This window comes from Erinaceus europaeus, chromosome 16 (genome assembly GCF_950295315.1).
Source record: "Erinaceus europaeus chromosome 16, mEriEur2.1, whole genome shotgun sequence".
In the NCBI taxonomy this organism is placed as follows: domain Eukaryota; kingdom Metazoa; phylum Chordata; class Mammalia; order Eulipotyphla; family Erinaceidae; genus Erinaceus; species Erinaceus europaeus.
Genome location: NC_080177.1, coordinates 56,825,955 through 56,852,643, shown reverse-complemented (window position 1 = coordinate 56,852,643; position 26,689 = coordinate 56,825,955). Strand labels below are relative to the sequence as shown.

Below are 26,689 nucleotides of genomic sequence, written 5' to 3'. Positions count from 1 at the left end.
GTCCCTAGCATTCTCCAATCCTTCTCTTTTAGTTTTGTAGTGTCTAGTCACTATTGTATATATTTATGCAAACACTATGTATTAGTTGTCAGGCTAAGTGTCAGCAATCACTGGCTGAAAGAGTGTTTAGGGAGGTGAGACACCTAACAGGAAGAAAGCATGCAGAGCTGACACTGGTGGAAGGGGCAAGGGCAAGCGCCTCCCAGCTTTATTGTGCTCAGCAGAACCATTTATACTGTTGACTGATGCATTCAGTCTAGACATACATAGTCACTGTTACACAGATGTGATGGGTCATTACGTCATCTACATCAGGTGTGTTAACGTCATTTACCTGCGGTGCCATTTACAGGTGTGCCGGTGTACGTAGGCTCCAAGTGTAAAAGGTACCAAGGCATGGCCTAGCTACATTAATTTATTCATTTGTTGTCTGACTCCAGGAAATTGTAAGGTGCATGAGGTCAAGGAACTAGGTCCTGCTCACTGCTGTCTTCCATGTGCACTGAATAGTGCCCGATGCTGTCAGGTATTGTTACGTGACTCAACAGTAGTTTGTGTGCTTAAGCATGGCCTTGTTCTCACTGTTCTGGAAGCATTCACATTCATCTCCTGCTCTGCTTTTTCTTCCTTCCTTTCTTTTTTTAAAAAATATTTTATTTATTTATGAGAAAGATAGGAGGAGAGAGAAAGAACCAGACATCACTCTGGCATATGTGTTGCGGGGGATCGTACTCGGGACCTCATGCTTGAGAGTCCAAAGCTTTACCATTGCGCCACCTCCCGGACCACTGCTCTGCTTTTTCTATCACAACTGGAAGCAGTGAAGGGAGAAAGGGCTTGGCTCTTTATCTGGAAGCAAATCATTCCTCTGGGCTCCCCTCTGAGCAAGAGAGTCCTCTTTCTTGCCATTCTTAGTAAAAGCCGGGATTAGTTTAGGTGCCTCTGCTGAAAAACAATCATCCAGAATGTCTAACACCTGCTTCTCCCTTTGCCTCTCTTAATAGCCTGAATGTGTGTTGCATAGTCTCTGACCTACCTGATGAACAGCTGTTTCCAATTAAGTAGACCTCCTGCTTGGCCTCTTAAGCCTGTTGTGATTGGGAGAGAAGGTAAGCGACAGACTCACAAAGTAGGGACTAGGAAAGGACAGTGTAGAGGCTGCAGATTTATTTTCCTTCTACTTTTTTTTTTTTTTTTTTTATCAGTAGTTACCTTTGGGGCTCAGTGCCTGCATGATTCCTCTGCTCCCAGTGGCCACTTTTTTCTTTCTGATAGAGGGTGAGGGACCGAGATGGAGAAAGGGGCAGAAAGAGAGAAGGAAAAACACTATAGCATTGTTTGTGAAGCTTCCTCCCTGCAGACGTGCTCTTATGTGGTGGACTTCTATGCACTGAAATGCTGTGGCCAAAGCCAGAAGACTGACTTTGGAGATTGTGTGGAAGGAAGGTAGGTGGGATAGTTTTTCTGGGACACATCCATTATTTCCTAGGACCCTCTCTCAGTCCATTTTATTTTCCAGGGCTGTCTGAGCTAGCTCACTTAGAAATATTATTTATGATATAACATATTCCAGACATATTTTTCTCTTGTCAAAATGGTGATAATAACAGTGTGCTACTCCTGGGAAAGCTTTGAATTTGAAGTTGAAGTTACTTCAGTCTAGTCAGTGTCGCCTCTATGGAAATGCCAACATTTTCTTTCTGCCAAGACCCAGAGCTCATTCCCTAGTAGGCTTTAGCTTTGTCAAGTTTATTTCTCTTGAGTGTTTCTAGTATGATTTTAAATTCACAGGTCCCCTTGTTAGATAAAATTAATATGAGAGAGGTTAAATTTGTAATTCTGCCACAACAGGATATTTGGATACTCATTGGTGTAAATTTAGAGTAGGTGGAATCTGGTGTTCTACTGTTTCTATGGTGTAGAGATCCTAATGCTTATAGGAAAGGTAGGGCTTACCTAACATTAGCCTTGCTAACTCCAAGGGAATTTAGCCAGCAAGCTGTGTGCCTGGGCCTTAGCTTGTGTGCTCTGTATAATCCTGATCTTAGGCTTTGCAGATGGTCCCTGGGAACTGGGAGCTTTGTGAAAATTCGTCTTTTTCCAACACAAGGTAAAAATCAGTCATCCCTTCCTTAGGCTTCCTTGTTGCCCTTTCCTTTAATTAAAAAAATTTCCCTGTATGTTGGAAGAGCTTCCTAAAGGTCACACTTGAAAAGGGCCGCAAAGGGGAAATGGAGATGTCCTTTCGGGAGAGCTCTGGAAGGTGCACTTCTAATTGCTTCCCCATTTGGCTTGGAGTCATGCAGATTGGAAGGAGTGAGGTTTTGCTTGTATGTAGCTGTGCTACATACAGTCAGTTGATTGCTGAGCATCAAAAAAATGTAATGCAGCCAGTATGGAAGAACAAGTCAACCAAAGCACCTTTGAAATGTCACACACTGCATGGCAAAAGTAGGTTTCTAGTTTCATGCATGCACTTGTCTTTTTTTTTTTTTTTTTAATTATTTTCCCTTTTGTTGCCTTGTTTCTTTTTATTGTTGTTATAGTTATTGTTGTTGTTATTGATGTTATTGTTAGATAGGACAGAGAGAAATGGAGAGAGGAGGGGAAGACGGGGGAGAGAAAGACAAGACACCTGCAGACCTGTTTCACTGCTTGTGAAGCAACTCCCCTGCAGGTGGGGAGCCAGGGGCTCGAACCAGGATCGCTATGTCTGTGTGCTTAACCCGCTGCGCTACCGTCTGCCTTCTGCATGCACTTGTCTTTATTGCAAACAGCGCAGTCTTATTCCACCCACGAAATGCTTGCTCTTCAAATCTCTGAATGGGATCTTTGCAGCAGTCTTTTGATTTCTGTGGGCTTCCCAGGGAGCCAGCTGTCAAGAGCCCTGTGATGGCACGATTATGTTTCTCTTCTTGTCAACGTTATCGTGTCTAAGTGCTCTTGAAGATCAAGAAAATATCTTAACAAAATAATTCAGCCCACCCACAGAGGAGAGATCTAATGCATTGCAGACAGTTCTGTTCACAGGGGAGAAGTGGCAGAAAGGATAGATTTTAAAGTGGAGCTTCTAGAGCCGGGATGCTAGAGAAGGGGAAAGCCCATATTATTTCATAAGTACTAGATGAAAGTGTGCAAAGAACGCCTTTGTAGATGACTAACCTAGTGGCTTAGCCCTCATCGTATGGTCACTACATGTTTATGTTAGGGGCGTGTTTAACAAGACAAGTCTTCTCACATGTGTTTATTCCTTAACCTTGAGTTTGGCCCTCATCTCAAAAGACTGCAATTGGGAGTCAGGCTGTAGCGCACCGGGTTAAACACAGCGAGGACTGGAGCAATGGGGCTCCCTCCTGCAAGGGTGTTGTTTCACAAATGGTGAAGCAGGTCAGCAGGTGTCTCTCTTTCCCTCTCTGTCTCCCCTCCCTGTCAGTTTCTCTCCTATCCAACAACAATAGCAACAACAACAATAGAAAAAAAAATGGCCTCCAGGAGCAGTGGATTTGTAGTGCAAGTACTGAGCCCCAGTGATAACCCTAGAGGCAAAAAAGCCACATCAAACAAATAAAAATAAATATATATACAACCTTAATAAAATCTTTAAATATTTTTCTTATTTTTATTTATTGGATAGAGACAGCCAGAAATTGAGGGGGGGGGGCATATAGAGAGGGTAAGAGACAGACGCCTGCAGCCCTGCTTCACCACTCGCAAAGCTTTCTCCCTGCAGGTGGGGTCAGGGGGGCTTGAACCCTGGTCCATGTGCATTGTAATGTGTGCTCAACCAGGTGGGTTACCACCTGGCCCCATCAACGTTAATATAATCTTGTTTCTTACACTGTTCAAGCTCCTTGATCTTTCTGATTTTTGCTGCAAGGAGAGGAAGAGTAATTAAGAAACCTGAATGATGCAATTTGAAGAGATTTTGTTATTGCTTGTGTGAAACTTTTGTATCAGTCTCCAGTGAAAATATAGTGAGAACCACAGCCCATTTGACTGAATTGTGACTTGGTGTGAACAGAGAGTGTTTCACCACAAGGTGGCATTATACCTTTAATTAACAGGAATACAATATTCTTAGATAATGCCTCTTTTGCATAGCTGCTTTCCCCCACATTTTACCACTTTATTACCAGTTGACATATTCATACCATTGACAATTTTTGCAAATGTTCATCAACTTATTATTATTTTTTGCCTCCAGGGTTATCGCTGGCACTTGGTGCCGGCGCTATGAATCCACTGTTCCTGGCAGCCTTTTTTAAAAAATCTTCCATTTTGTTGGTTAGGACAGATAGGAATTGAGAGAGAGAGAAGGGGAAGATGGAGAGGTGGAGAGAAGGATAGACACCTGCAGACCTGCTTCAAGCTTGTGACGCGACCCCTCCCCCCCCCCCCCCCCCCCCCCGTAGGTGGGGAGCCTGGAGACTTGAACTGGGATCCTTGTGTGGGTCCTTGTGCTTCAGACTATGAGTGCTTAACCGGTGTGCCATGCTGGACCGCCCTCAACTTACTTTGTAACTGCATATTTTTTCTTGTCTGCTCTCTCTCCCATTCCCCATCTCTGGTTACATTTTTGCTTTCTTTTTTCTTTTCTTTTGCTTTATTTATGAATTATTATTTTGGCACACTTGATACCAGGACTTGGACCTTATGTTTCAGAGTCCAGTGTTTTCACCACCGTACCACCTTTATTTGTTGCTTTCTTTCCTTTTTCTTTCTTTTCTTCTTTTTTTTTTTCCCTTTGGTTTAATTTCTGATGTATAACAGAGCACTGCATAGTTCTGCTTTATGGTGGTATGGGAGATTGAAACTGGGACTTCAGAGCCTCAGGCATGAGTCTTTTGTATAACCATTATGCAATCTCTTCTGCCCTAGTGCATTTAGCTTTAAGTGAATTCTTATTGTTAAAACCATTATCCCATCCTCTGAATCTTGCTTATAAATGTGTTGCAGTGGCTGTGGTTTTTGAGTCAGAGATTCATTTTGTGTGGTTAGTACATTTATGGAGTGGATCCTAGGACCTGTTTAAATTATATTTAACCTGTGTGCCTACGTTCGATTATTTGTCAGGTCTTGCATATCTTCCAGGAATTCTTGAAACTAAAAAAAGGGCAAAGAGCCAGGCAGTGGTGCACCCAGTTGAGCACATCTTGCCCAAGAACCCAAGTTCGAGTCCCTGTTTGCTACCTGCAGGGGGGACACTTTCATAGCAGTGAAGTAGGTCTGCAGGCGTCTTCTTTCCTTCCTTCCTTCCTTCCTTCCTTCCTTCCTTCCTTCCTTCCTTCCTTCCTTCCTTTCTCTGTGTCTCCCTCTTCCCTCTCAATTTCTCTCTGTTCTATCAAATAATCAAATAGAAAGGGGAAGGAGCAACAAGGACAGAAAACTTGTACCAGGGCAAAAACACACAAAACCATTTAAAAAGAAAAACCCAAAACCTCACAGCACAACCTACAAAACATGAAGATCAGGAGAGTGAAGGGTGTGGGGGAGAATATTGTGGGGGAAAAGTGGCCTGAATTCTGAGTAATATCAGCAGCCGGGGAAAAAGGGCAGGAGCTCCCAGACACATTGTGTATGGTGAGCATAGTGAGGGGAAGACCCAAGACCATCAAACAAGGCCACTAGAGGCCAGAATATTCAGAAAAAGTCAGACACAGCTTGGTCCTGAGCTGCTAGCAGCAACACCTATACCAGACGTCTTGGGTCTGGAATTAAAAATTGGTAAAAGAGTAAGAACCAGTCAAAGCTATTTTGAAATACCCACTGTCCGCCGGGAGCTTATCTTAACCCCAACCGAATAACAGAGACCCTTCCCCCGCCACAGCATCTAGAAACAATTCAATCTTCCAGTTGAACTGAAACAACGCCCAACCAAACCATGGAAGTAAACAGCTTATCATACATAGGTCTGAGTTTGAATTCAGGAAGCCAATAATGAAAGCAAGTCAAGATGCCAACAGTAACATACAAATGAAAATCAAGGAAACCAGGGATCTCTTCACCAAAGAGCCAAGAATTTTAGTGTTCCTGAGTTGACTTTGTAATTTTCCAAAAAACCTTTTTCTTTTCCATAAGTCAGTTGGTAGTGCACCTAGTTGAGCGCACACAGTGCCTTATAGAGGGACCTGGACTCAAGCTCCCAGTCCTCATCCACGGGGGAATTTCACAAACAAAAGTGAAGCAGTGCTGTGAGTATCTTCCTCGTTCTATCTATATCACCCCTTCTCTCAATTTCTCTGTCTTATTAAATAAATAAATATTAAAAATTCTTCAGAATATTTCTTTTAGACCAGAGCACTGCTCAGTGCTGCCTATATGGCGGTGCCAAGGACTCAACCTGGAATCTCATATCCCCGGAACCTCAAGCATAAAAGTCTGTTGCCTAAAATGCCCTGGTGTCTCCCAGGCCCCCAAATTATTTTAAGATTTTATTTACTTAAATGACAGAGTGAAAGACACAAGCCAGGATAGAGATCCCAGGGTACTGCTCAGCTTTGGCATATGGGTTACCAGGAGACTGTACCAGTGACCTCTGGAACTTCAGTCCCAGTCTGACGCACTATCTTCCTGGCCCTGAGCTATCTCCTAGGTCAGGAGTTTTTTTTCCCCCCCTTTGGTTTGGAACATTATGAAATCATGGGGCATAGTTTTATGTTACTGTATATGTATGACTCACGACCCACTATAAAAATGCCAGTGCCATTGTACCAAAGAGATCCTTTTGTCTATTCCTTGTACCCTTTTACTCTGTCCTTTTTTTTTTTTCCTCCAGGGTTATCGCTGGGGCTCGGTGCCTGCACTACGAATCCACTGGTCCTGGAGGCCATTTCCCTCATTTAATTGTCCTTGTTGTTGCGTTTGTTGTAGTTGTTATTGTTGTCATAGCTGCTGCTGTTGTTGGGTAGGGCAGAGAGAAATCGAGAGAGGAGGGGAGAAGAGAGAGGAGAGAAAGATACACACCTGCAGACCTGTTTTACCACTTGTGAAGTGACCCCACTGCAGGTGGGGAGCTGGGGGCTCGAACTGGGATCCTTACACTGGTCCTTGCACTTTGCGTCATGTGCACTTAATCTGCTGTGCAACCACCCGGCTCCTACTGTCATTTTTGAATGGTAGTTAGGAGTTATGAGCAGAACCTTCCCAAAGGCTTTAGAAATCGAAACTTAAAGACTTATACTTTGCAAATAATAAACTAACTTTATTTTACAAAGATTCTACCTGGTGAAGAGACATGTGACTACCGGATTGCATCTTAAAGCACATTATTAATTTTGCCTCTGGTTAGGTAACCATGGGCAAGTTTTTCTTCTGAGCCTCATTTCATCTTCATGTCTGGGAGTTAGCCAGATTTCTTACAGCATACTTTAAGAGAGAGGGTGTTATTTAACCAAATTTTCAGTTGACCTTCTTGGACTGATAATTTTGGAGTAAACTTTTAAAGGTCTATTCTAAACAGTCAGGTCTATTTTCGGGGTAGAGAAGGACCAAAAAAAAAAAAAAAATAGGGGACTGGCAGGTCACTTATCTTGAGTCCCTTATTACAATAGAGTATACACATTATCATAGTCAAAGACCTGAGTTCAAGCCCCTGTGTTACCACATGGGAGTATCTGCATGGGCTGGGGGTGCTGGTAGAGTTTTGTGAGCAGTGCTGCAGGTGTCTCTCCTTCCCACTCTCTCCAGCCCTTTTTCTCCCTCTAAATAAAAGGGACAAAGAATAGTCACCAGGAATAGTGGAGTTGTACTGGCATCGAGCTCCACTGGCCACAAACAAACCAAAAGATAATATGCAGAGCGGGTACACAATCCAGAGTCAGTCATTTGTCTGATGTGACTGCTGGGCTGGCTTCGCGGGTGGGAGACAGACGACCTGGGACTCATGACTGAGCTGGGAAGCAGTATCTCTTTATTCATGTAGAACGCAGCACAATCTAAGCCAAGCTATCCCTAATCACAGTCCTGTCCTTACATATATACTCGCCAAGTAGGGTGGAAACAGGATGTGATGTAGAGAGGGTGGAGCGAAAAGAGATTGGTGAAAATCAGGGTGTGACAAGGAGGGGGGCGTGGAGCAAAAAGACATCATGAACCAGTGGGGATTAAACCAATGCCCTGCAGGCAGGACGGTGCTTAGTTAACAGTGGTTATGTAAATAGAATACAGTGTTAAACGGGATTAAACCAATGAAACAGACGGGGTCTTAGAAGCATACCAACATGTGATGAGCAAACATCTTTTCCCAGGAAGTAGGCAGTGGTACACCTGATTAAGCACATATAGTATAATCGCAAGGCCATGGCAAGGATCCGGCTTGGAGCCCCTGCTCCCCACTTGCAGGGGGGAGCTTCATGAGGGGTGAAGCAGGTTTCTTTCGCTCTCCCTCTCTCTCTCCTCTTCCCCTCTCAATTTATCTCTGTCCTATCCAGTAAAATGGAAAAAATGGCCGCCAGGAGCAGTGGATTCGTAGTGTAAGCACCAATCCCCAGTGATAACCTTGGAGGTCAAAATACAAAAACAAAACAAAACAAAAAAAAAACCCAAAAAACTTTTTCCATTTACTGAGTTGCCTGATTATCCTTGTGCTTTTGATGTGTCGGAAGTCTTTAGTTTCATGTAATCCCCATTGATTTACTCTTGTTTTCATTTCCCATGGTCTGGGTGTTGGTTCTCCATGTAGATCTTTGATGTGAAATCCTGCAAAATTGATGTTTTCTTCTATAAATTTTAGAGTTTCTGATCTAATATCTAGATTTTAATCCATTTATATTTGATTTCAGTGTATGGTGTTAGTTTCACTTCAACAAATGGTTCTGGAATAGAGTTGGATAGTCATATGTAGAAAAATAAAACTAGATCATCATCTAATACCATGTACCAAAATCAGGTCAAAATGGATCAGAGATCTAGATATTAGACCAGAAACTCTGAAATGGATAGAAGAAAATACTGGCAAAACATTGCAAGATATATATCTATATATATATATATATATATAGATATACACACACACACACACATATATATATATATATATATATTGCAAAATATTAACATCAAAAACATATTTAGAGGGTGGGGGAGATAGCATAATGGTTATGCAAAGAGACTCATGACTGAGGCTTCAAAGTCCCAGAGTCAATCCTCCACACCATAAGCCAGAACTGAGTGGTGCTCTGGTTAAAAAAAAAAATTATATATATATATATTTGAAGACTTGAGTCTATGGGCATGTGAAATGAAAACAAGAGTGAATAAATAGGAGTATATCAAATCAAAAAGCTTTTATGCATTCAAAACTACCCAAGGATAACCAGGCAACTCAGTAACTGGGAGAAGTTTACACATCACATATCAGACAAATGATTGATAGCAAACCATCTATAAAGAACTGGTACAATTTAGCCAAAAAGAAAAAATAGCCCAACAAAAAGAACTGACCAGGTAGTTCTCCAAAGAACAGATACACATACCCCATAGACATATGAAGAAATGCACATCACTTATGTTTAGAAAAATGCAAATCAAAATGACACTGAGTTTCCACCTCACACCTGTGAGAATGGCCTATGTCAATAAAACAGGAAATGACAGGTGTTGCTGAGGTTGTGGAGAAATAGACTCTTCTATATTGCTGGTGGGAATGCAAACTAGTGCTACCCCTTTGGAAGACTGTATGGAGAGTCCTTGAGCAAATAAAAATGAAATTACCATATGACCTGGCAATACTACTATTAGGCATTTACCCAAAGGACACACAAACACTTACTCAAGGGACATATGTACATCCGTATTCATAGCAGCATTATTCAGTGGCCAAAGAGTGGAAGCAGCCTAAGTGCCCATGGACATGACGGGCTAAAGAAGCTATGGGGCATAGATTCCACTGAATATTACTTAGCAATATTGTGTTCTTTGGGACAAATGGATGGACCTGAAGTGATTATGCTTAGTGAAATAAGAAGGAAATGGAGGGCAACTACCAGATGGTTTTATTCATATGTGGAGTCTAGAGAACTGATAACACGTGAACTTGTAAACACACACACACACACACACACACACACACACACACACACACACACACACACACACACACACACACCCAAGCAAACTGTTCCTGAGGCTTGTGAAATTATCTTTGGGAGGTGGGAGGATAGGAACACAGAATTTTGGTGGTGGATATGTTGTGGAACTATACCTTGCAATCCTATAATTTTGTAACATAATTACAAAGATAAGGAAAGTTTAAAAAAATAATAGTGGTTTATAAGATTACAGGGTTTAGCACCACGACACACCCATCAATTGAAGTCCTTTTCCCAACTCTCCCAGAGATAACTAGCATAGTTCTTATGAAGTCTTAGAAACAGTTTGGCTATTTCTTCTATTACATAACAGTATTTCATTAATGTAATAAAACATCTAGTCATTATCCACATTTCCCCAATAGTTTCGTAAGTGATTTCTCTAGTTATACTGTTTCAATTAGAGTGAAAATGAATTTTTGACATTGGACTTGATTATGTAAACATTAATTCTTTCTGTTTATACATTTTATCACCACCATTTTTCCCCTTACAGTTTATTTGATGCCCTTTATCTTTTTTAAAAATGATTTTTTTTAAACTTTATTTTGTTTGATGGGACAGAGAAATTTAGAGGGAAGAGGGAGACAGGGAGGGAGAGAGATAGACATCTGCAGACCTGCTTCATTGCTTGTGAAGCTTTTCCTCGGCAAGTGGGGACCGGGGGCTTGAACCCAGCTCCATGCACATTGTAACATGCGCTCAACCAGGTATACTACCACCTGGCCCCTCCTTTTTCTTTTATAATTTTTCAAATTCTGTTTTGTAAACCCTTTTAATGCCCAACATAAAAAAAATTCCCGAGGGTCGAGGGGTAGCGCAGCGGGTTGAGCGTACGTGGCATGAAGTGCAAGGACCAGCGTGAGGATCCCAGTTAGGGCCCTGGCTCCCCACCTGCAGGGGAGTCACTTCACAGGTGGTGAAGCAGGTCTGCAGGTGTCTTTCTCTTGCCCTCTCTGTCTTCACCTCCTCTCTCGATTTTTGTCTATCCTATCCAACAAGGAACGGCATCAACATCAGCAACAACGATAATAGCCACAACAAGGCTACAACAACAAGGGCAATGAAAGGGGGGATAAAAAGGCCTCCAGGAGCAGTGGATTCATGGTGCAGGCACTGAGCCCCAGCAATAACCCTGGAGGAAAAAAAAAATTCCCTAAAACACATATGAGCAGGACTTCCATTTAAGGCTTTCAGAATATATTTGTAGAGTGTGTGTGATAAACGAAAAAAAAAAAAAAAACCCACAAAAATCAAACAACCCTACACATTAAGTTGGTAGTAGAGCTTACACCTTACTATTAATGAAGACAGGCTGGAGCCCATCCATCTCATGGAAATACTGTAGACAGCACCATGGGAATCATGCAAATTGAGAGACTTGATTTCCGTTGAAAAGTGTTTTGAACTTAAAACTTCATAGCCTTGATTATTTCAACTAGAAGCCTTGATTATTTCAACGATTGCATACTGAACTATTGAAATAGGATATACTGGGCTAGACTTTGGAAATATCAGTTATACTTTTTTTTTTTTTTTTAGGCAGAAACTCACCAGATTTTCTTTCCACATCTAGATACAAAGTTTATCCTGAAAGTATACTCTGGTGAAATGGATTCTCTTGACGTACTGTTTAATATCCACAGAGAACTTTATAAATTTGTTTTGTATCATGATTCCTATGTACTGCTTTTTGTTTCATTTCACAGCTAAGCTCACTACAGTAAAGATTTTCACTGCCTGCTTATTGACTTGTGTCTGATAATTGCAGGGTGAGGATGACAGTGATGCAGAGCCCTATGGAGAAGAGACTGCTGAACAGGGAAATTACTCTAAAAGGAAGATCATCTCCAACTGGGATAGATATCAAGATACTGAGAAAGAAGTCGCTAAGGAAGGTGGAGAGTCACAGAGGGGGACAGACTTCAGCGTCCTTCTTAGCTCTGCAGGTAGGAGCTGCTCCCAGCTGCTTGCGCAGCTGTGAAGCTGGTACAGAGATTTCACTGACACTCGTTTGTAAATTGTGTCTCATTAGCAATTCATCCCTTGTTCTTTGGGGTTTAAAACTTAAAGGACACTATGTCTGATGGTTGACAAGGGAAAACTGACGTTTCTTTCAGTGGAAGTCTAAGTTTCCTGTAGAATGCAGAATGATATATAACCCTGGTAGAAATGGCCAAAAGGGCTTATGGAATGAATGCTAAACTGTGCCTAAGTTGGGGAGTCTGACAAATGCCTTTCTTTCCTTCTTTCTCTTTGTCTTTCTTTTCTCCTTTTCGTTCTTCCTTTTCCTACCTTCCTTCCTTCTTTCCTTCCTTCCTTCCTTCCTCTATTTCTCTTTTCTATCAGAGATGTCAGTACATATGTCTACATAGTGCTTTATAAGGTTTCTGGGATGTTTACTTTTTCCTGTTAGATGTGTGTATGTGCACATAGCAGGGCCAAGTTTATCCAAACACCAAAACTTCTTTTTCTTTTGGGCACTATTCTCTGTTAATGAGGCAAAACCCTCTTTTCTTCTGTGGTTATCTCTTTTCTAAGATTGATTTACCCTTGAGCAGTGCAGCTAAGCTAGGTGAAGTGGAGAGTAGTGCAGGGAATAGTGGGGCAGGACTGGTTGTGCAGGCTGTTCCCTCCCAGGGTGTGGTAAGAATGAATGGATGAGTGGGCCTTGGGCTTGGAATGGAAGGGGGTGATAGGGGATGGTAGAGGTGGATTTGGTTATTGAAGGGTGACATTAAGGGGGACTAAGGGTAGGGCAGTTGTGTTACCATATGCGTGGCCTGTGTTTGAGCCCTGACACCACACAGGAATGACATATTACCAGGGTAAGCTCTGATGCTCTGATGTCTTTGTCTCTCTTCTGTGTCACTTGGCCTCTCTGTCTGAAACAGAATAATGTAAAAATCAGCCCGAGCGATGAAATCTCATATGCATGAGGTTCCAACTCCTTAAAAAAAGTAATATGAAGGGATCCAAGTAATGTTGTTATCTTATGTCTTATATGTATTATCATCTTAGACCAACAACAGAAACCAAAACTGATAGATAAAACCATGGAGTACTCAACACTGGGATATTAAGATAAGTAGGCACGTAACAATGCAGATCCAGAAAAGAAGAAACTTACAAATTACATTATCAGGAAATTCAAGGAATACAAAACTCTCAATTTAATACAAAGAAATGGATTAAGGAAGAAATCCATGATCTCAAAAGAAAGGAAAGTGCAAACAGCTACAGGGTGTGAAAGACATTTTGAATGCATTCTAGTCTCAAATGGCAAGTCAGGGAATTAGACTTAGCTGTGAAGAAGAGAAAATATTAGAAATAGAAGTTAAAAGTGACCATACTCTTTGACTTCAAAAATGGAGAAAAAAGATTGTTTAGGGAAAATGAGGTCACTATTTGAGGGTTTGAGGACTCCATTAGAAAAAACCCATCAATGTGTCCTGGAGCACCACTTCCTCAGAGCCCCACCCTACTAGGGAAAGAGAAAGGCAGACTGGGAGTATGGACCGACCTGTCAACGCCCATGTTCAATAGGGAAGCAATTACAGAAGCCAGACCTTCCACCCTCTGCAACCCACAACGACCCTGGATCCATGCTCCCAGAGAGATAGAGAATGGGAAGGCTATCAGGGGAGGGGATGGGATATGGAGATCGGATTATGGGAATTGTGTAGAATTGTACCTCTCGTATTCTATGGTTTTGTTAATGTCTCCTTTCTTAAATAAAAAAAAAAAGAAAATCAAATATAAAAATTATAGGGGTCTCAGAAGGAGAGGAGGGAAAGAAGAGAGCAGGGAATATATTCAAAGAAGTAATAGCAGAAAAATTTCCAAGTCTAGGATTTGGTCAGGACGTATTGAGAGTGGAGTGGTATATTCAAGGTTTTAAAGACAGTAACTACCAGCCACACTTGCTTTATCCTACAAGACTATCATTCAAATATGAAGGAGAAGCAAGGCAGTCAGGACTTACAAAAAGTAAAGGGATTTGCCATTACCAGATCTGCCCTGAGATACTGAAAGCAGTGCCACAAAGAAAGAAACACAAGACACATTACACTCTCAACAAGGTAATATGCAGTAAAACAGACTCAAACACAAGTCCGAGAAATATGAGACAACTTTTAGGTATGAAGGGAAGTAAGATATCATTTTACATTCCCCCCACCCTCCCCCGAGCACTGCTCAGCTCTAGTTTATGGTGGTATGGGAGACTGAACCTGAGACTTTGTAGTCTTAGATCTCAGAGTCTCTTTGCATAACCATTATGCTATCTCCCCCTCCCCCCATCAGCATCTTATATCTTAACTATAGTGATGGATATACAAACCTACTGCAAGTAATAAACAGAATTTTATTCACACAGATGAATACAACACTTGGGTAATTTGAATACGATTGGGGTCTATCAGTGCCAGTATGCCAGCATTCTGGGGGTGATGTTATACTATAGTCTTAAAAACGTTAATTATGGGATATGGGGTCAAGTGTATAGGACTTCTTTCTATATGATTTCTTACAACTCGGTGAGCTTTCAAGTACTTCATAAAAACATTTCCAGGGGGTCGGGTGGTAGCACAGTGGGTTAAGTGCACATGGCTCAATGTGTAAGGACCAGCACAAAGATCCCTGTTTGAGCCCTCGGGCCCCCACTTGCAAGGGGGGGTCACTTCATAAGCAGTGAAGCAGGTCTGCAGGTGTCTTTCTCTCCCCCTCTGTCTCCCCTCCTCTCTTGATTTTTCTGTCCTGTCCAACAACAGCACAACGGCAATAACGGCAACAACAAGGACAGCAAAATGGGGAAAAAAATTTTCCAGGTTAGGGAGTCAGTTAATGGCACATGTTACCAGGGGCAAGGACCTGGGCTCAAGCCCCCACTCCCTATCTGCAGGGTGATTTTCAGGTCTCTCTTTTTAAAAAAGTTTTTAATTTTTTAAATTTATTGTTGCATAGAGACAAAGAGAAATTGAGAGAGGAGGGGGTAGAGAGGGAAAAGTGAGAGGTAGCTGCAACTCTGCTTCACCACTCGTGAAACTCTCCCCCTGCAGGTGGGGGCCAGGGAGCTTGAATCTGGGTCCTTGTGCACTGCAATGCACGTGCTTAACCATGTGTGCCACCACCTGGCCCCTTCTTTCTCTCTGTGTCTTATCTTCTCCTCTGTTGGGTAGTATGCCAGCTCCCCTTGGCTTCTGCTTAACCAAGCACCGGTATGCCTGTATAGGGATTGGTTTGATCCCATTCAAAGCAGTCTATTTACATAAATCACTTTTGCATTTACATAAAGCACCACACTCCCTCCAGGGCATTAGTGGTTCAGTGGTAGAATTCTTGCCTGCTCCGCCCCCTCTCCTTGTCACACCCTGATTTTCACCAGTCACTTTTCTCTCCACCCTCTCTACATCACATTCTGTTTACACCCTACTTGGAAAGTATATAAGAACAACATTGTTCGTTTTGGTAGTGGTAAGTTGAAGTTGTAGTGTTAGGTTTAGCTTAGCTTGGTTTAGATTGTGCTGTGTCCTGCATGAATAAAGAGATACTGCGTACAACCCAGCCATGAGTCCTGGGTCGTCTGTCTCCTCTCGCGAAGCCAGAACAACACTTCTCCCTTCTCAACTTCTACTTGTCTTACAGACAATAAAATAGATAAATAAATAAATAAAATAAATGGAAAACTAGCTGCCCGGAGCCTAGATTGACTGAATAGGCACCAAGCCCCAGTGATAACCCTGGTGCTAAAACAACAACAAAAAAGTATTTCCATGTTAAAAAAAAAAAAAAGATGTGAGAAGCAGATATAATGAACGTAATTTTATTAGTTTGCACATTCTGCCTGATTCTTTGAGTGCCTGCCTACACATTATACTAATAAAGTGATGGATTATATAATAATGTAATACAATAAAGTCGTGAACAGAGAAGGCAGGGGGTAAGCAAAGAGGATGTACCAGGGTTGAGAGATGTAGGAACAGATTTAGCCTGGTGCTGTTCTGTCCTAAGTACCCCTATACAACCTTCTTAGAGATTTGCTCGTGGTGCATCCCGTGAGTCCCCATTTATTGGGGAAACTGATGATCCTTCCTAGCCGACTGAATCCACATGGATCCCAGTCACTTTCAAAGCCAGCAACAAGCAGACATCAGTCTCAACCTGACGCTGTTGACTGGCTACGGAAGAAGGGCAAACGCTAGAAGAAGAAGAAGAAGAAGAAGAGATTTGCTGATGGCTTACAGTTCAGTGTCTGTCTGGGAATGGGCAGCTCATCCCTTTGTCAACCACATGAGTGTTTTCCTCTTGTATTTATTGATTTTATTGCCACCAGGCTTATTGCTAGGACTTGGTGTTTGCACAAAGAATCCACAGCTCCTGGTAGCCCTTTCCTTTCCTCTTTCCTCTTTCCTCTTTTCTCTTCTTTTCTTTCTTTTGATAGACAGGAATTGAGAAGGAGAGTAGGGGGAGGGAGAGAGACACCTACAGCACTACTTTACTATTCCTGAAGCTTCCCACCTCTGTAGGTGGGGACTAGGAACTTGAACCAAGCATTTCTATCTTGTGAACTGCATTTTGGTTTGTCAAGAGCTCAGAGGCATCCTTTTTCAAGGTGCAAGAAGGGTAAAAATTCAGCTTGGTTACTTTCAGTTTTTGCCAACTTTCTTGCTAAAGGATTTAGGAGGGAAAAGTGAGATATATGTACTTAAAAATTAAACTATCTCTGTGCCAATGTAGTTGAAGCAGTTGTTTAGTCACTATACAGTCACAAGATACTGCATAAATATCCGATGGTGATTCAAGGTTCTGGATGGAGCCAGCAGTTCCTACTAGCATATCATCTTGGTTATTTGCTTTCACACTTTATTTAAAACCTAAAACCTGGCATGGTTGATGTCTCATTTTTCTTGATCATGTGATCCCCCTCCCCTTACATGGCTTGTATATAAGTAATTAATTTTGGGGGAAGATCACACTGAGGCATTTTTTGACACGTGTTTGTGTTTCTTCCCATTATGCTGTTGATTCCTTATTTATTTATTTATTTACCTTATCATATGCCTGAGAAGAACTACCATAATTTCTTCATGCATATTGGCAACTTTGGCTTACTTTTGAAAGTAGGTCTTCATTCTATGATAAAATTCTTAGAATATCCTTAAGATGTTTAACCATACCTCTTAAATGTATATATGTATTTTTCATTTTATTGGGTTAATGGTTTATAGTACAGCTGTTGACACACAGGCCCAATTTCTCATCTCACCATGATACGTGTCTGCAAAACACTTTCACACCCAACTTAGGTCCTTTTCTTTTGCTTCCAGGGTTATCGATGGGGCTTAGTGCCAGCACTATGAATCCACAGCTCTGGTAGCCATTTTTTTCCATTCTTCTCCTCCTCCCCCCTCCTCCTCCCATTTTATTCCATAGGACAGAGAAATTGAGAGGGGAGGAGAAGATAGAGAGGGAGAGAAAAATAGACGCATGCAGACCTCCTGCTTCACTGATTGTGAAGTGCCCCCACTGCAGGTGGGGAGTGGGGGGCTCAAACCCAGGTCCTTGGCATAGTCCTTCTGCATAGTACTATGTGCTCTTAACTGGGTGTGCCATTGCGTGGCTCCCATAGGTTCATTTTCAACATCATATGCACCAGGACTCAAAAGTCCCCTAGCTGTCTCCCTGCCCTCCTTCCTCAAATGTTTTTTCTTTTGGTGCAATACACCAGTCCTAGTCCAAGCTTTACTTTGTGTTTTCCCTTTCTGTTCTTATTTAAGTCTGTCTGTAAGTGCTGTTCACCTCTGGTATATGGTGGTGTGGTGGATTGAACCTGGGATTTTGGAGCCTTGGGCTTGCAAGTCTTTTTGCATAACCTTTATGCTACCTACTTTGTCTCTTTAGAATAATTCTTATTTCTAGTACACTGCCTTGCTTATATTAAACTAACAATCCAGAAAAATCATCATTGGTTTGCTTGATGTTGTAAAATTGTTTTCCAAAGTGGAGATGAGCTAGAATCTCTGTTTACCACCCTTACTGATAACTTGCATACTGTTGTTAAGACTTTAACTGTGACCAGTTGACTGGATGGCAGCCGACTATTTCTGGGTACTGTTAAGAGGCTGAACATGTAGTGAAAGCATTGGTCTTATGGAGTTGACACTGGAAGGTAAAGACAGATAAGGAATGTCCACAAAATATGTAATGATAATAGTTTAGATAGAAATAAAATGGGGTAGGTGGGCAGGCAGAATTTTCAGAAAAGGGCCAAGAGAGGGTAGAGTCAAGATGGCAGATTAGGGAGAATTAGCACTAGTCTCCCTCAAAAATCATGGCAGTCTATAGAAAAGATTGGACTGAAGTAGGCAGGACTGAACCCTGCAACCCAGACAGAAAGAGCTTCTACAGTAAAGAAAAAAAATGATGAGGAGAGTCACTACTTCCAGATAAGTATGAAGCATTAGTGTGCCCCAGTAAGGAACAACAGGCTGAAAGCAAGAGGACACTTCTTGTATTTTTGTCTTTAATTTTCCTTTTCTTCCCCCATCACACCCCTTCCCCTCCCCATTTTGCCTTTCTGACTGGAGGAACGAATATGGGACCTTGCCAGGATAGCCTGAGGGTGCTTCTTCCCAAGCTAGTGCTCTCTGGGTTGGAGAGAACTCAACTGGAGCCGATCTAGGCTGCTGCGTTGGAGAGGGATCAGGAACTCGTGCCGCAACTTCGCAGGAGATACACTCTGGAACTCTCGGAGCCGGAAAGCAATTTCCAAGTGTCTTTAATCAGAAGAGCAGCTGTATTTATACTCTCCAAGTAGGGTGGAAACAGGATGTGACATAGAGAGGGTGGAGCGAAAAGTGACTGGTGGAAGATCAGGGTGTGACAAGGAGAGGGGGCGGAGCAGGCGAGAATTCTATCACTGAACCACCAATGCCCTGGAGGGAGGGTGGTGTTTTATGTAAATGTAAAATGATTTATGTAAATAGACCACAGCTTTGAATGGGATCAAATTAATCTCATACAGACATACTGGTGTTTAAGCCGGGGGTGGGGTGGGGTGGGGTGGGGTGGAGCTGGCATACTGTCCAACAGGACCTTGTGCATATGATACTGCTGAGCAGCCTCCTGGGCCCAAACTATCCACCTCTTTTCTTGAGAGAGAAACATAATGGAAAGATAGCACAATTTGGCTCCCCCATCCATGGAGTTCTCCTGGTCTTGATCTGTGGTGTCAGGGCTGGAAACTAGGACCTTGCATTTGGTAAGGCTGTGCCCACCTGGGTGAGCTATCTTCAGCACAGGAAGAGACGGCTAATCCTCTGACAAGCCATCTCTACCACCCCATACTTTCACCGTTACAGTGGGGAAACAAGAAACTAAAGATGAGAAATGAGCAGTGGAATTGTAGCAGGTGCCATTTTGGCCTGCCTGAGACTCTAATCCCCATGGCAAGAGTCTTCAGTAGCCAAATCCTGGGTCCTTTAGTGGCCATCTCTCCAGGCACCTACTTGTTTGCCCAGCAGCTCAGAGTTTTCTGGAGAAGAGCACACACATTGCCTGCTTCCTTGCCTCCCGGAAAGCCTGCATTTGGCTATCACCCTACCCCCCAACACAGTCTTAGAACCAGTATCATCTACTGTGCTATTTTGGCTGGGCCTTAACAACATCCCATCCACACAACCATAGAGGGAGGTACACACATTACCATCCTCACTTGCCCTGTTCCCCCACATGCTGCACGACTGTTTGGGAGTCTTCACCCACTGTCCTGACTCACAAAGTCTGGGGCCTGCCCTGGGACCTCTGAAGCCTCATATGGAACGTTCACAGCAATTCAGGCTTACACCAGGAAGTAGAATCTCAAACAGTCTAGCCTCGTACCTAACAGAACAAAGAAAATCTAAAACCAATAGAGGGACAGAAATAATAAAAACCAGAGCACAAAGAAGTGAAACAACTTGAAAGTACTATGCAAAAAATCAATGAAATCCAAAGCTGACTTTTTAAAAGAATAAACAAAATTGACCAGTCTTTAGCTGTGCTCACCAAGAAAAAGAGTAAACTTGGGGTTGGGAATTGGCTTACTTGTGTGTGAGACCTGGGTTCAAGCCCCTGGCACTATATGGGAGTACCTGAAGCTTCATGAGTAGTAGAGCAGTGCTGTTGTCTCTCTCTGTGTCCCCCACCCCTGCCTCTCTGCTCCTATAAAGAAAAATAAAAGTCTGCCAGGAGTATAGCAGTCATGCAGGTATGAAGCCCCTGTGATAATCCTAGTGGCAAAAAGAATAAATTGGATCAGAAATTCAAGGAGAAAACTACAGTTGATATATCTAAAATACAGAAATTGATTAGGCTACACTATGGACAGTTTTATGTCATTGAATTGGAGAACTTTGAGAAACTGGAAAAGCTTTTAGAGACAGTCTTTAAAGACTGATCCAAGAAGATATGAACAGACCAGCTACAACCGAGGAAATTTGAAACAGGAATAAAAACCTTCAAAGATCTGGTACCTACCAAGCTCTTCCCAAAAATTGGAGAAAAGGGAATTCTTCCTAATACCTTTTCTTCTAAAGAGAACAGGTCAGTTATATTTGCCTTTTACTCTTTACTTTCTCTTATGTGGTATGCATTATGTTACTTTTTAGTACTATAGATCGTATTACTAAGGCACTTTAGTGGAAGAACTTTGCCTTTGATCTTTCAGTCATGAAGGTAACACAAACAACTATACATTTACATTTAAAAATATTAGAGTAAGAACAAAGATTAAACCACATAAAATATCTTTCCTGTCTTATAACTGGACATTGATGTGAGCTTGAATTAGTATGTTTCTTGGTTTGTTTGTTTTTTCCTTACCTCCAGGGTTATTGCTGGGTCTCAGTGCCTGTACCACAAAGCCACTGCTCCTGGAGGCTATTTTTTCCCTTTTGTTGCCCTTGTTGTTTATCATTGTTGTTATTGTTACTGTTGTCACTGCTTTCGGACAGGACAGAGAAATTGAGAGAGGAGGGGAAGACAGAGGGGAAGAGAAAGATAGACACCTACGGACCTACGGTTCAACCTACGGTTTCACCGCTTGTGAAGCAACCCCACTGCAGGTGGGGACCTGGGGGCTCAGACTGGGATCTTTAAGCCAGTCCTTGTGCTTTGCTACTGTCCCACCCCCAACTTGGGTGTGTTTCTATTTGCAAACCTCTAAAGAGCAAAGCAACTAGATATCTGAAAGTTTGTTCTCTGAACTACCCGTCTCATGAAAAAAACATCTCATGTTTTTTGCTGTCTTGATGCAGGCTTCTCTTTGTTCATACTGGTCTAACTACATCATTTTCATTATGTTCATTATCATTAGCAACTTTCAAGTGTTTGCTCTGAGACTGTGTTTTTGTTTTAGCAGAGCCAGCCTGGGCAGCATCAACTCCCAGTTCCTTCCCCTTTAAATCTGTGACCTTTTGATTTTATTTGTTTAGGGATTCTTATTCAGCCACCAGGTTGTTTTTTTTTTTTTTTTCACAGCTGTTTTTTTTTCCTCTGCTTCTTATTCCCATCTCTTCTTTCTTCCTTTATTTTTGTTATAGGTTAGCCTTACTAGTTTCTTTGCTTTTTTTTTTTTTTCTTCCCTACTGTTGTTTCTTTTTTTCAAATAAAGATTATTCCTCTTTTGATCCTCTGTATAAAGCTATGTTTCCCCAAGATTTAGGCTGAGGACGTCTGCTCACTTGTGACCCCAACCTCAAACTGTCAGTAGACATCCAAGTTTTTCTTTTACAGATTTTCCTCTTTCTGTCTTTCTTTAGCTGTAGTTTATGGTGGTGCTGGGAATTGAACCTGGGACCTGAGCCTCAGGTGTGAACATCTTTTTGCATAATTACTGTGCTGTCTCCCCAGCCTTTCTTCTAGAGAGTCTACTTTGGCATACTATAGCGCTTAAGCTTTTCGTTTGTTCCTTATCTAGCTTACTTTTTATTTTATCCTAATCCTCTTTCTCCTTCCCTACCCCTCCAAAAGAAGCATTTTCTCCTTGAAAAATGAAAAGGTTTGTCTTTATGCTCTTGGCTAAGGGTCTCTATTTAGGGTTTTAGCAAAACCAAAGGCGAAGTATTGGCCTCTTATTTAAATACTGTGCAATGCTTTTTATCAGTTTCATGTTTTGTATTTGACCTTCCTGTCACTAAGGGTTGTACCAGCTGGGAAGCTGTTCATAAAAATAGATCTATTTTTACATTATTTTTTCCCCCATTCATCAGTCATCAGAGCAACAGAGGTTTGCATGGAGAACTCCTCATTTTAGCTTTGCCTTCATTTTCACAAGTTTTCCTTGATTTGCTCCATGTTTCTGTTATGTCAAAGTCCATTGTTTAGCAGTTCAACCTGTTGAATTTTAGTTACATTCAGAGGTAGCCCAGTTTTCATCCAGCTTGATCTGTTGCTTTGAAAAATGGGAAGTTTTCCTCATGCAGGTGGGGACAAGGGGCTTGAACCCAGACTGTTGTATGGTACCATGTGCACTCAACCAGGTGAACCACCTCATGTCCCCCCCCCCCATTTTTGGCTACTAGGGTTTTTACTGGGGCTTGGTGTCTGCACAAGCCCCCATTCTCTGCAACAGATTTTTTCTTTTTGACAGAGAATGAGACAGATAAAGAAGGGAGAGAGAGAGAGAAGGAGAGATACCTGGTAGAGTTGCAAGATATCTTGTATGTGGATTTATTTAGTACCAAGTGACATTATGTCCCAATTATTTAATTATTATTATTATTATTTTTACCAGGGCACTGAGCAGCTCTGGTATATGGTGGTGCAGGGGATTGAACCTGGGACTTCAAAACATCAGGCATGACAGCAGTCTGTTTGTACAACCATTATGCTATCTACCCCTGCCCCCAATTATTTAATTCTTAAGCTATTATTACTACACACACACACACACACACACACACACACTCTTTAGATAACTGTCTACTCATAGCTTCTGCCCACTTTTGTATTGGGTTATTCTTTTTCTTTAATTTTTTAAAAATTTATTCATACAATCAGAAATTGAGAGGGAAGAGGGTGATAGGGAGAGAGACCGAAAGACACCTGCAACACTTTCACCACTTGCAAGGTTTTCCCTTTGCAGGTGGGGACCGGGGGATTGAACCCAGGTTCTTGTGCACTGTGACATGAGCTCTTAAACAGGTGCACCACTACCCAGCCCCATTCTTTTTCTTTTGGTTGAGTTGTATGAGTTCTTTATAGATGTTTGGTATCAACCACTTGTCTGAAGTGCAGTGTGCAAATATCTTTTCCCATTTGCTGGGTTTCCTTTTATCCTTATGAATTTTCTTTTCTTTTGTTTTTAAATTTTTATTTATAAAAAGGAAACACTGGGGATCAGGCGGTGGTGCAGCGGGTTAAGCGCATGTGGCGCAAAGTGCAAGGACCAGCATAAGGATCCTGGTTCGAGCCCCCGGCTTCCCACCTGCAGGGGAGTCGCTTCACAGGCGGTGAAGCAGGTCTGCCTATGTCTATCTTTCTCTCCCCCTCTGTTTTCCCCTCCTCTCTGCATTTCTCTCTGTCCTATCCAGTAACAACAACAATAATAATATACAACAATGATTAAAAAAAAAAAGTCAACAAAAGGGCAAAAAATAGTCTCCAGGAACAGTAGATTCATGATGCAGGCACTGAGCCACAGCAATAACCCTGGAGGCAAAAAAAAAAAAAAAGGAAACAGTGACAAAAACCATAGGGATAGGAGGGGTATAATTCTACACAATTCCCACCACCAGAACTCTGTATCCCATCCCCTCCCCGATAGCTTTCCTATTCTTTATCCTTATGAATTTTCTTTTGTTGTGTAGAAGCTTATCTGTTTGATATAATCCCATTTGTTCAGTTTTGTTTTTGTTTCCTTTGCTCATTGGGTTGGAGTCTCCAAATACATCTCTAATGTGGGGGTCAGCAGGTAGTGCAGTGGGTTAAGTGCATGTGGCGCAAAGCACAAGGACTGGCATAAGGATCCCGGTTCGAGCCCTTGGCTCTCCACCTGCAGGGGGGTCACCTCACAAGCGGTGAAGCAGGTCTTCAGTTGTCTGTCTCTCCCCCTCTCTATCTTGCTCTCCTCTCTCTATTTCTCTCTGTTTTATCCAATAGTGACATCAATAACAATAATAATAACTACAACAGTGATAAAACAACAAGGACAACAAAAGGGAAAAAAAATAGCCTCCAGGAGCAGTGACACCAAGTCCCAGAAATAATCCTGGAGAAAAAAAAATACATCTCTAATGTTAAGGCCCTGAAATGATACATTTATTCTATGTATTTTGTAGTTTCAGGTCTAATATTAATATCTTTGATCCATTTGAGCTAATTTTGGTGTCTGGTTTTAGCTGGTGGTCTAGATTCATTTTTTTCTCTAATATATGATACTTATGGATAAGAAATCAACAAGGATGGGAGTGCATAGATAATACATTTTTTTACACTTTGATTTTGTTTTATTTATTCTTGCTACCTGTGTTATCACTAGGCCTCAGTGCCTGCACAATGACTCCACCACTCCCAGTTGCTATTTTTGTCTTATTTATTTAGTTATTTTCATCACTCCTGTCACCAAAGGTTTGTGTCCCCATCCCATATAAAACCACTTTTGTTCTCCTACAGTCTTGAAAATAGGTTGACACTTTTTCTCACATTTGTATATTCAGTTGTCTATAGTCTACATATGAGCAAAGCCATTCTGTAGTTGTCCTTCAGCTTCTTACTTGCTTCACTGAGCATAATCTTGCTCAATTCCATTTACTTTATCCCAAAGGACACAATACCATCCTTTTTTTTTTTTTTTAATTGCTGTGTAATACTCTGTTGAGTATATGTCCCATAACTTTTTTTTTTTTTCAGCCATCTGTCAAAGGGCATTTTGGTTGTTTACAGGTTTTTTCTATTGGAATAAAGCTGCTATAAGCACAAAAGTGTATATATCCCTTTGAATTAGTGTTGTTATATCTTTCGGGCATATGCCCAGTAGTGGAATTGCTGGGTCATGTGGCATTTCCATAAGGAGTCTCCATGCTGTTCTCTAGAGTGGTTGCACCAGTTTACATTCCCACCGGCAATGTAGTAGAGTTCCTTCCTCTTTCTCCACATTCTCTCTGACACTTATCTTCTATTGTTTTACTGATGGAGACCATCCTCATAGGTGTGAGGTGGAATCTCAGTGTGGTTTTAATTTGCATTTCTCTTCTTCTTCTTCTTCTTCTTCTTCTTCTTCTAGCGTTTGCCCTTCTTCCGTAGCCAGTCAACAGCGTCAGGTTGAGCCTGATGTAAAGTTTCGAGACCTCCTTTGAATCTGGAGAGGTGGCAGTCGTTGATTATGTGGGTCATAGTCTGTCTGTAGCCGCAGGGGCAGTTCGGGTCGTCTCTGGCTCCCCAGCGATGGAACATAGCGGCGCACCGGCCATGGCCTGTTCGATAGCGATTGAGGAGGGCCCAATCATAACGTGCTAGGTCAAAGCCGGGTTGATGCTTGCAGGGGTCTGTGATGAGGTGTTTGTTCTTTACCTCAGCTGACTGCCAACTCTGTTTCCAAGAGACTGGAACAGAGAAGTTCAGTGTAGGCATAGGGGACCAGATTGGGTGCATTTCTCTGATGATGAGTGAATGAGAACATTTCCATAAGTGGAAATGTGGGCCTTGTGGTATCTCTTTACTAGAGAACCATCTATTCATATCTTTTGCCCACTTTTTAATGGGGCTATTTTTTTTTCTTTTTGTTGAGCTGTAGGAGTTCTTTGTAGATGTTTGATACCAAATGCTTGCCTGAAGTGTAGTACGCAAATATCTTTACCCATTTGCTGGGTTTCCTGTTTATCCTTAATGAAATTTTCTTTTGATGTGTGTGTAACAGCTTTTTAATTTGACATAGTCCCATTTATTCATTTTTGTTTTTGTTTCCCTTGCCTGTGAGGTGTAATCTTCAAACACGTCTTCAATGTTAAGGCTCTGAAATGTCTCACCAATGTAGTCTTCTATATATTTTATAGTTTCAGGTGTAATATCCACCTTGGATCCATTTTGAGTTCATTTTAGTGCATGATGTGAGAGGGTGGTCTAGTTTAATTTTACTGCATATATTTGTCTAATTCACCCAACACCATTTGCTAAAGAGACTTTCTTTTCCTGATTGGACAGTTTTGGCCCCCCTGTTTTTTATATAATGTCCCTATATATTTGTGGCCCTGTTATTTCCTCTGGCCCATTTTTTGTATTAAAAAATAGCACAGATTTATGAGTGTTGATTTTTGTCACCTGCTACTTTACTGAATTTATTGATTCCAGAAGTTTTGTTGGCAGAGTTCAGTGATACAAATCCAATTGCAAGGGAGACAAAAACAAAAATAAACTAATAGGACTACATCAGAATGAAAAGCTTCTGCAAAGCAAAAGAAATCACCACCCAAACAAAGAGACTTATTACAGAATGGGAAAAAAAAATCTTTGTATGCCATATATCAGACAAAATGCTAATAACAAATTAAACAAAGAGCTTACCAAACTCAGCAACAAAAGAACAAATGACCTGACCCAAAAAAAATAGAAGATATGAACAG

General features: G+C 41.7%; 1 protein-coding gene across 1 annotated transcript in view; it reads left to right on the top strand.

Moving 5' to 3' along the window:
• The window catches only part of AVEN (apoptosis and caspase activation inhibitor), a 165,243-nt gene that overhangs the window by 11,477 nt on the left and 127,077 nt on the right, over positions 1 to 26,689 (top strand). Inside the window, exon 2 of the mRNA XM_016187517.2 lies at positions 11,860 to 12,037. Within this exon, the coding sequence (XP_016043003.2) occupies positions 11,860 to 12,037 (178 nt within the window). The remainder of the gene's footprint in view (positions 1 to 11,859; positions 12,038 to 26,689) is intronic.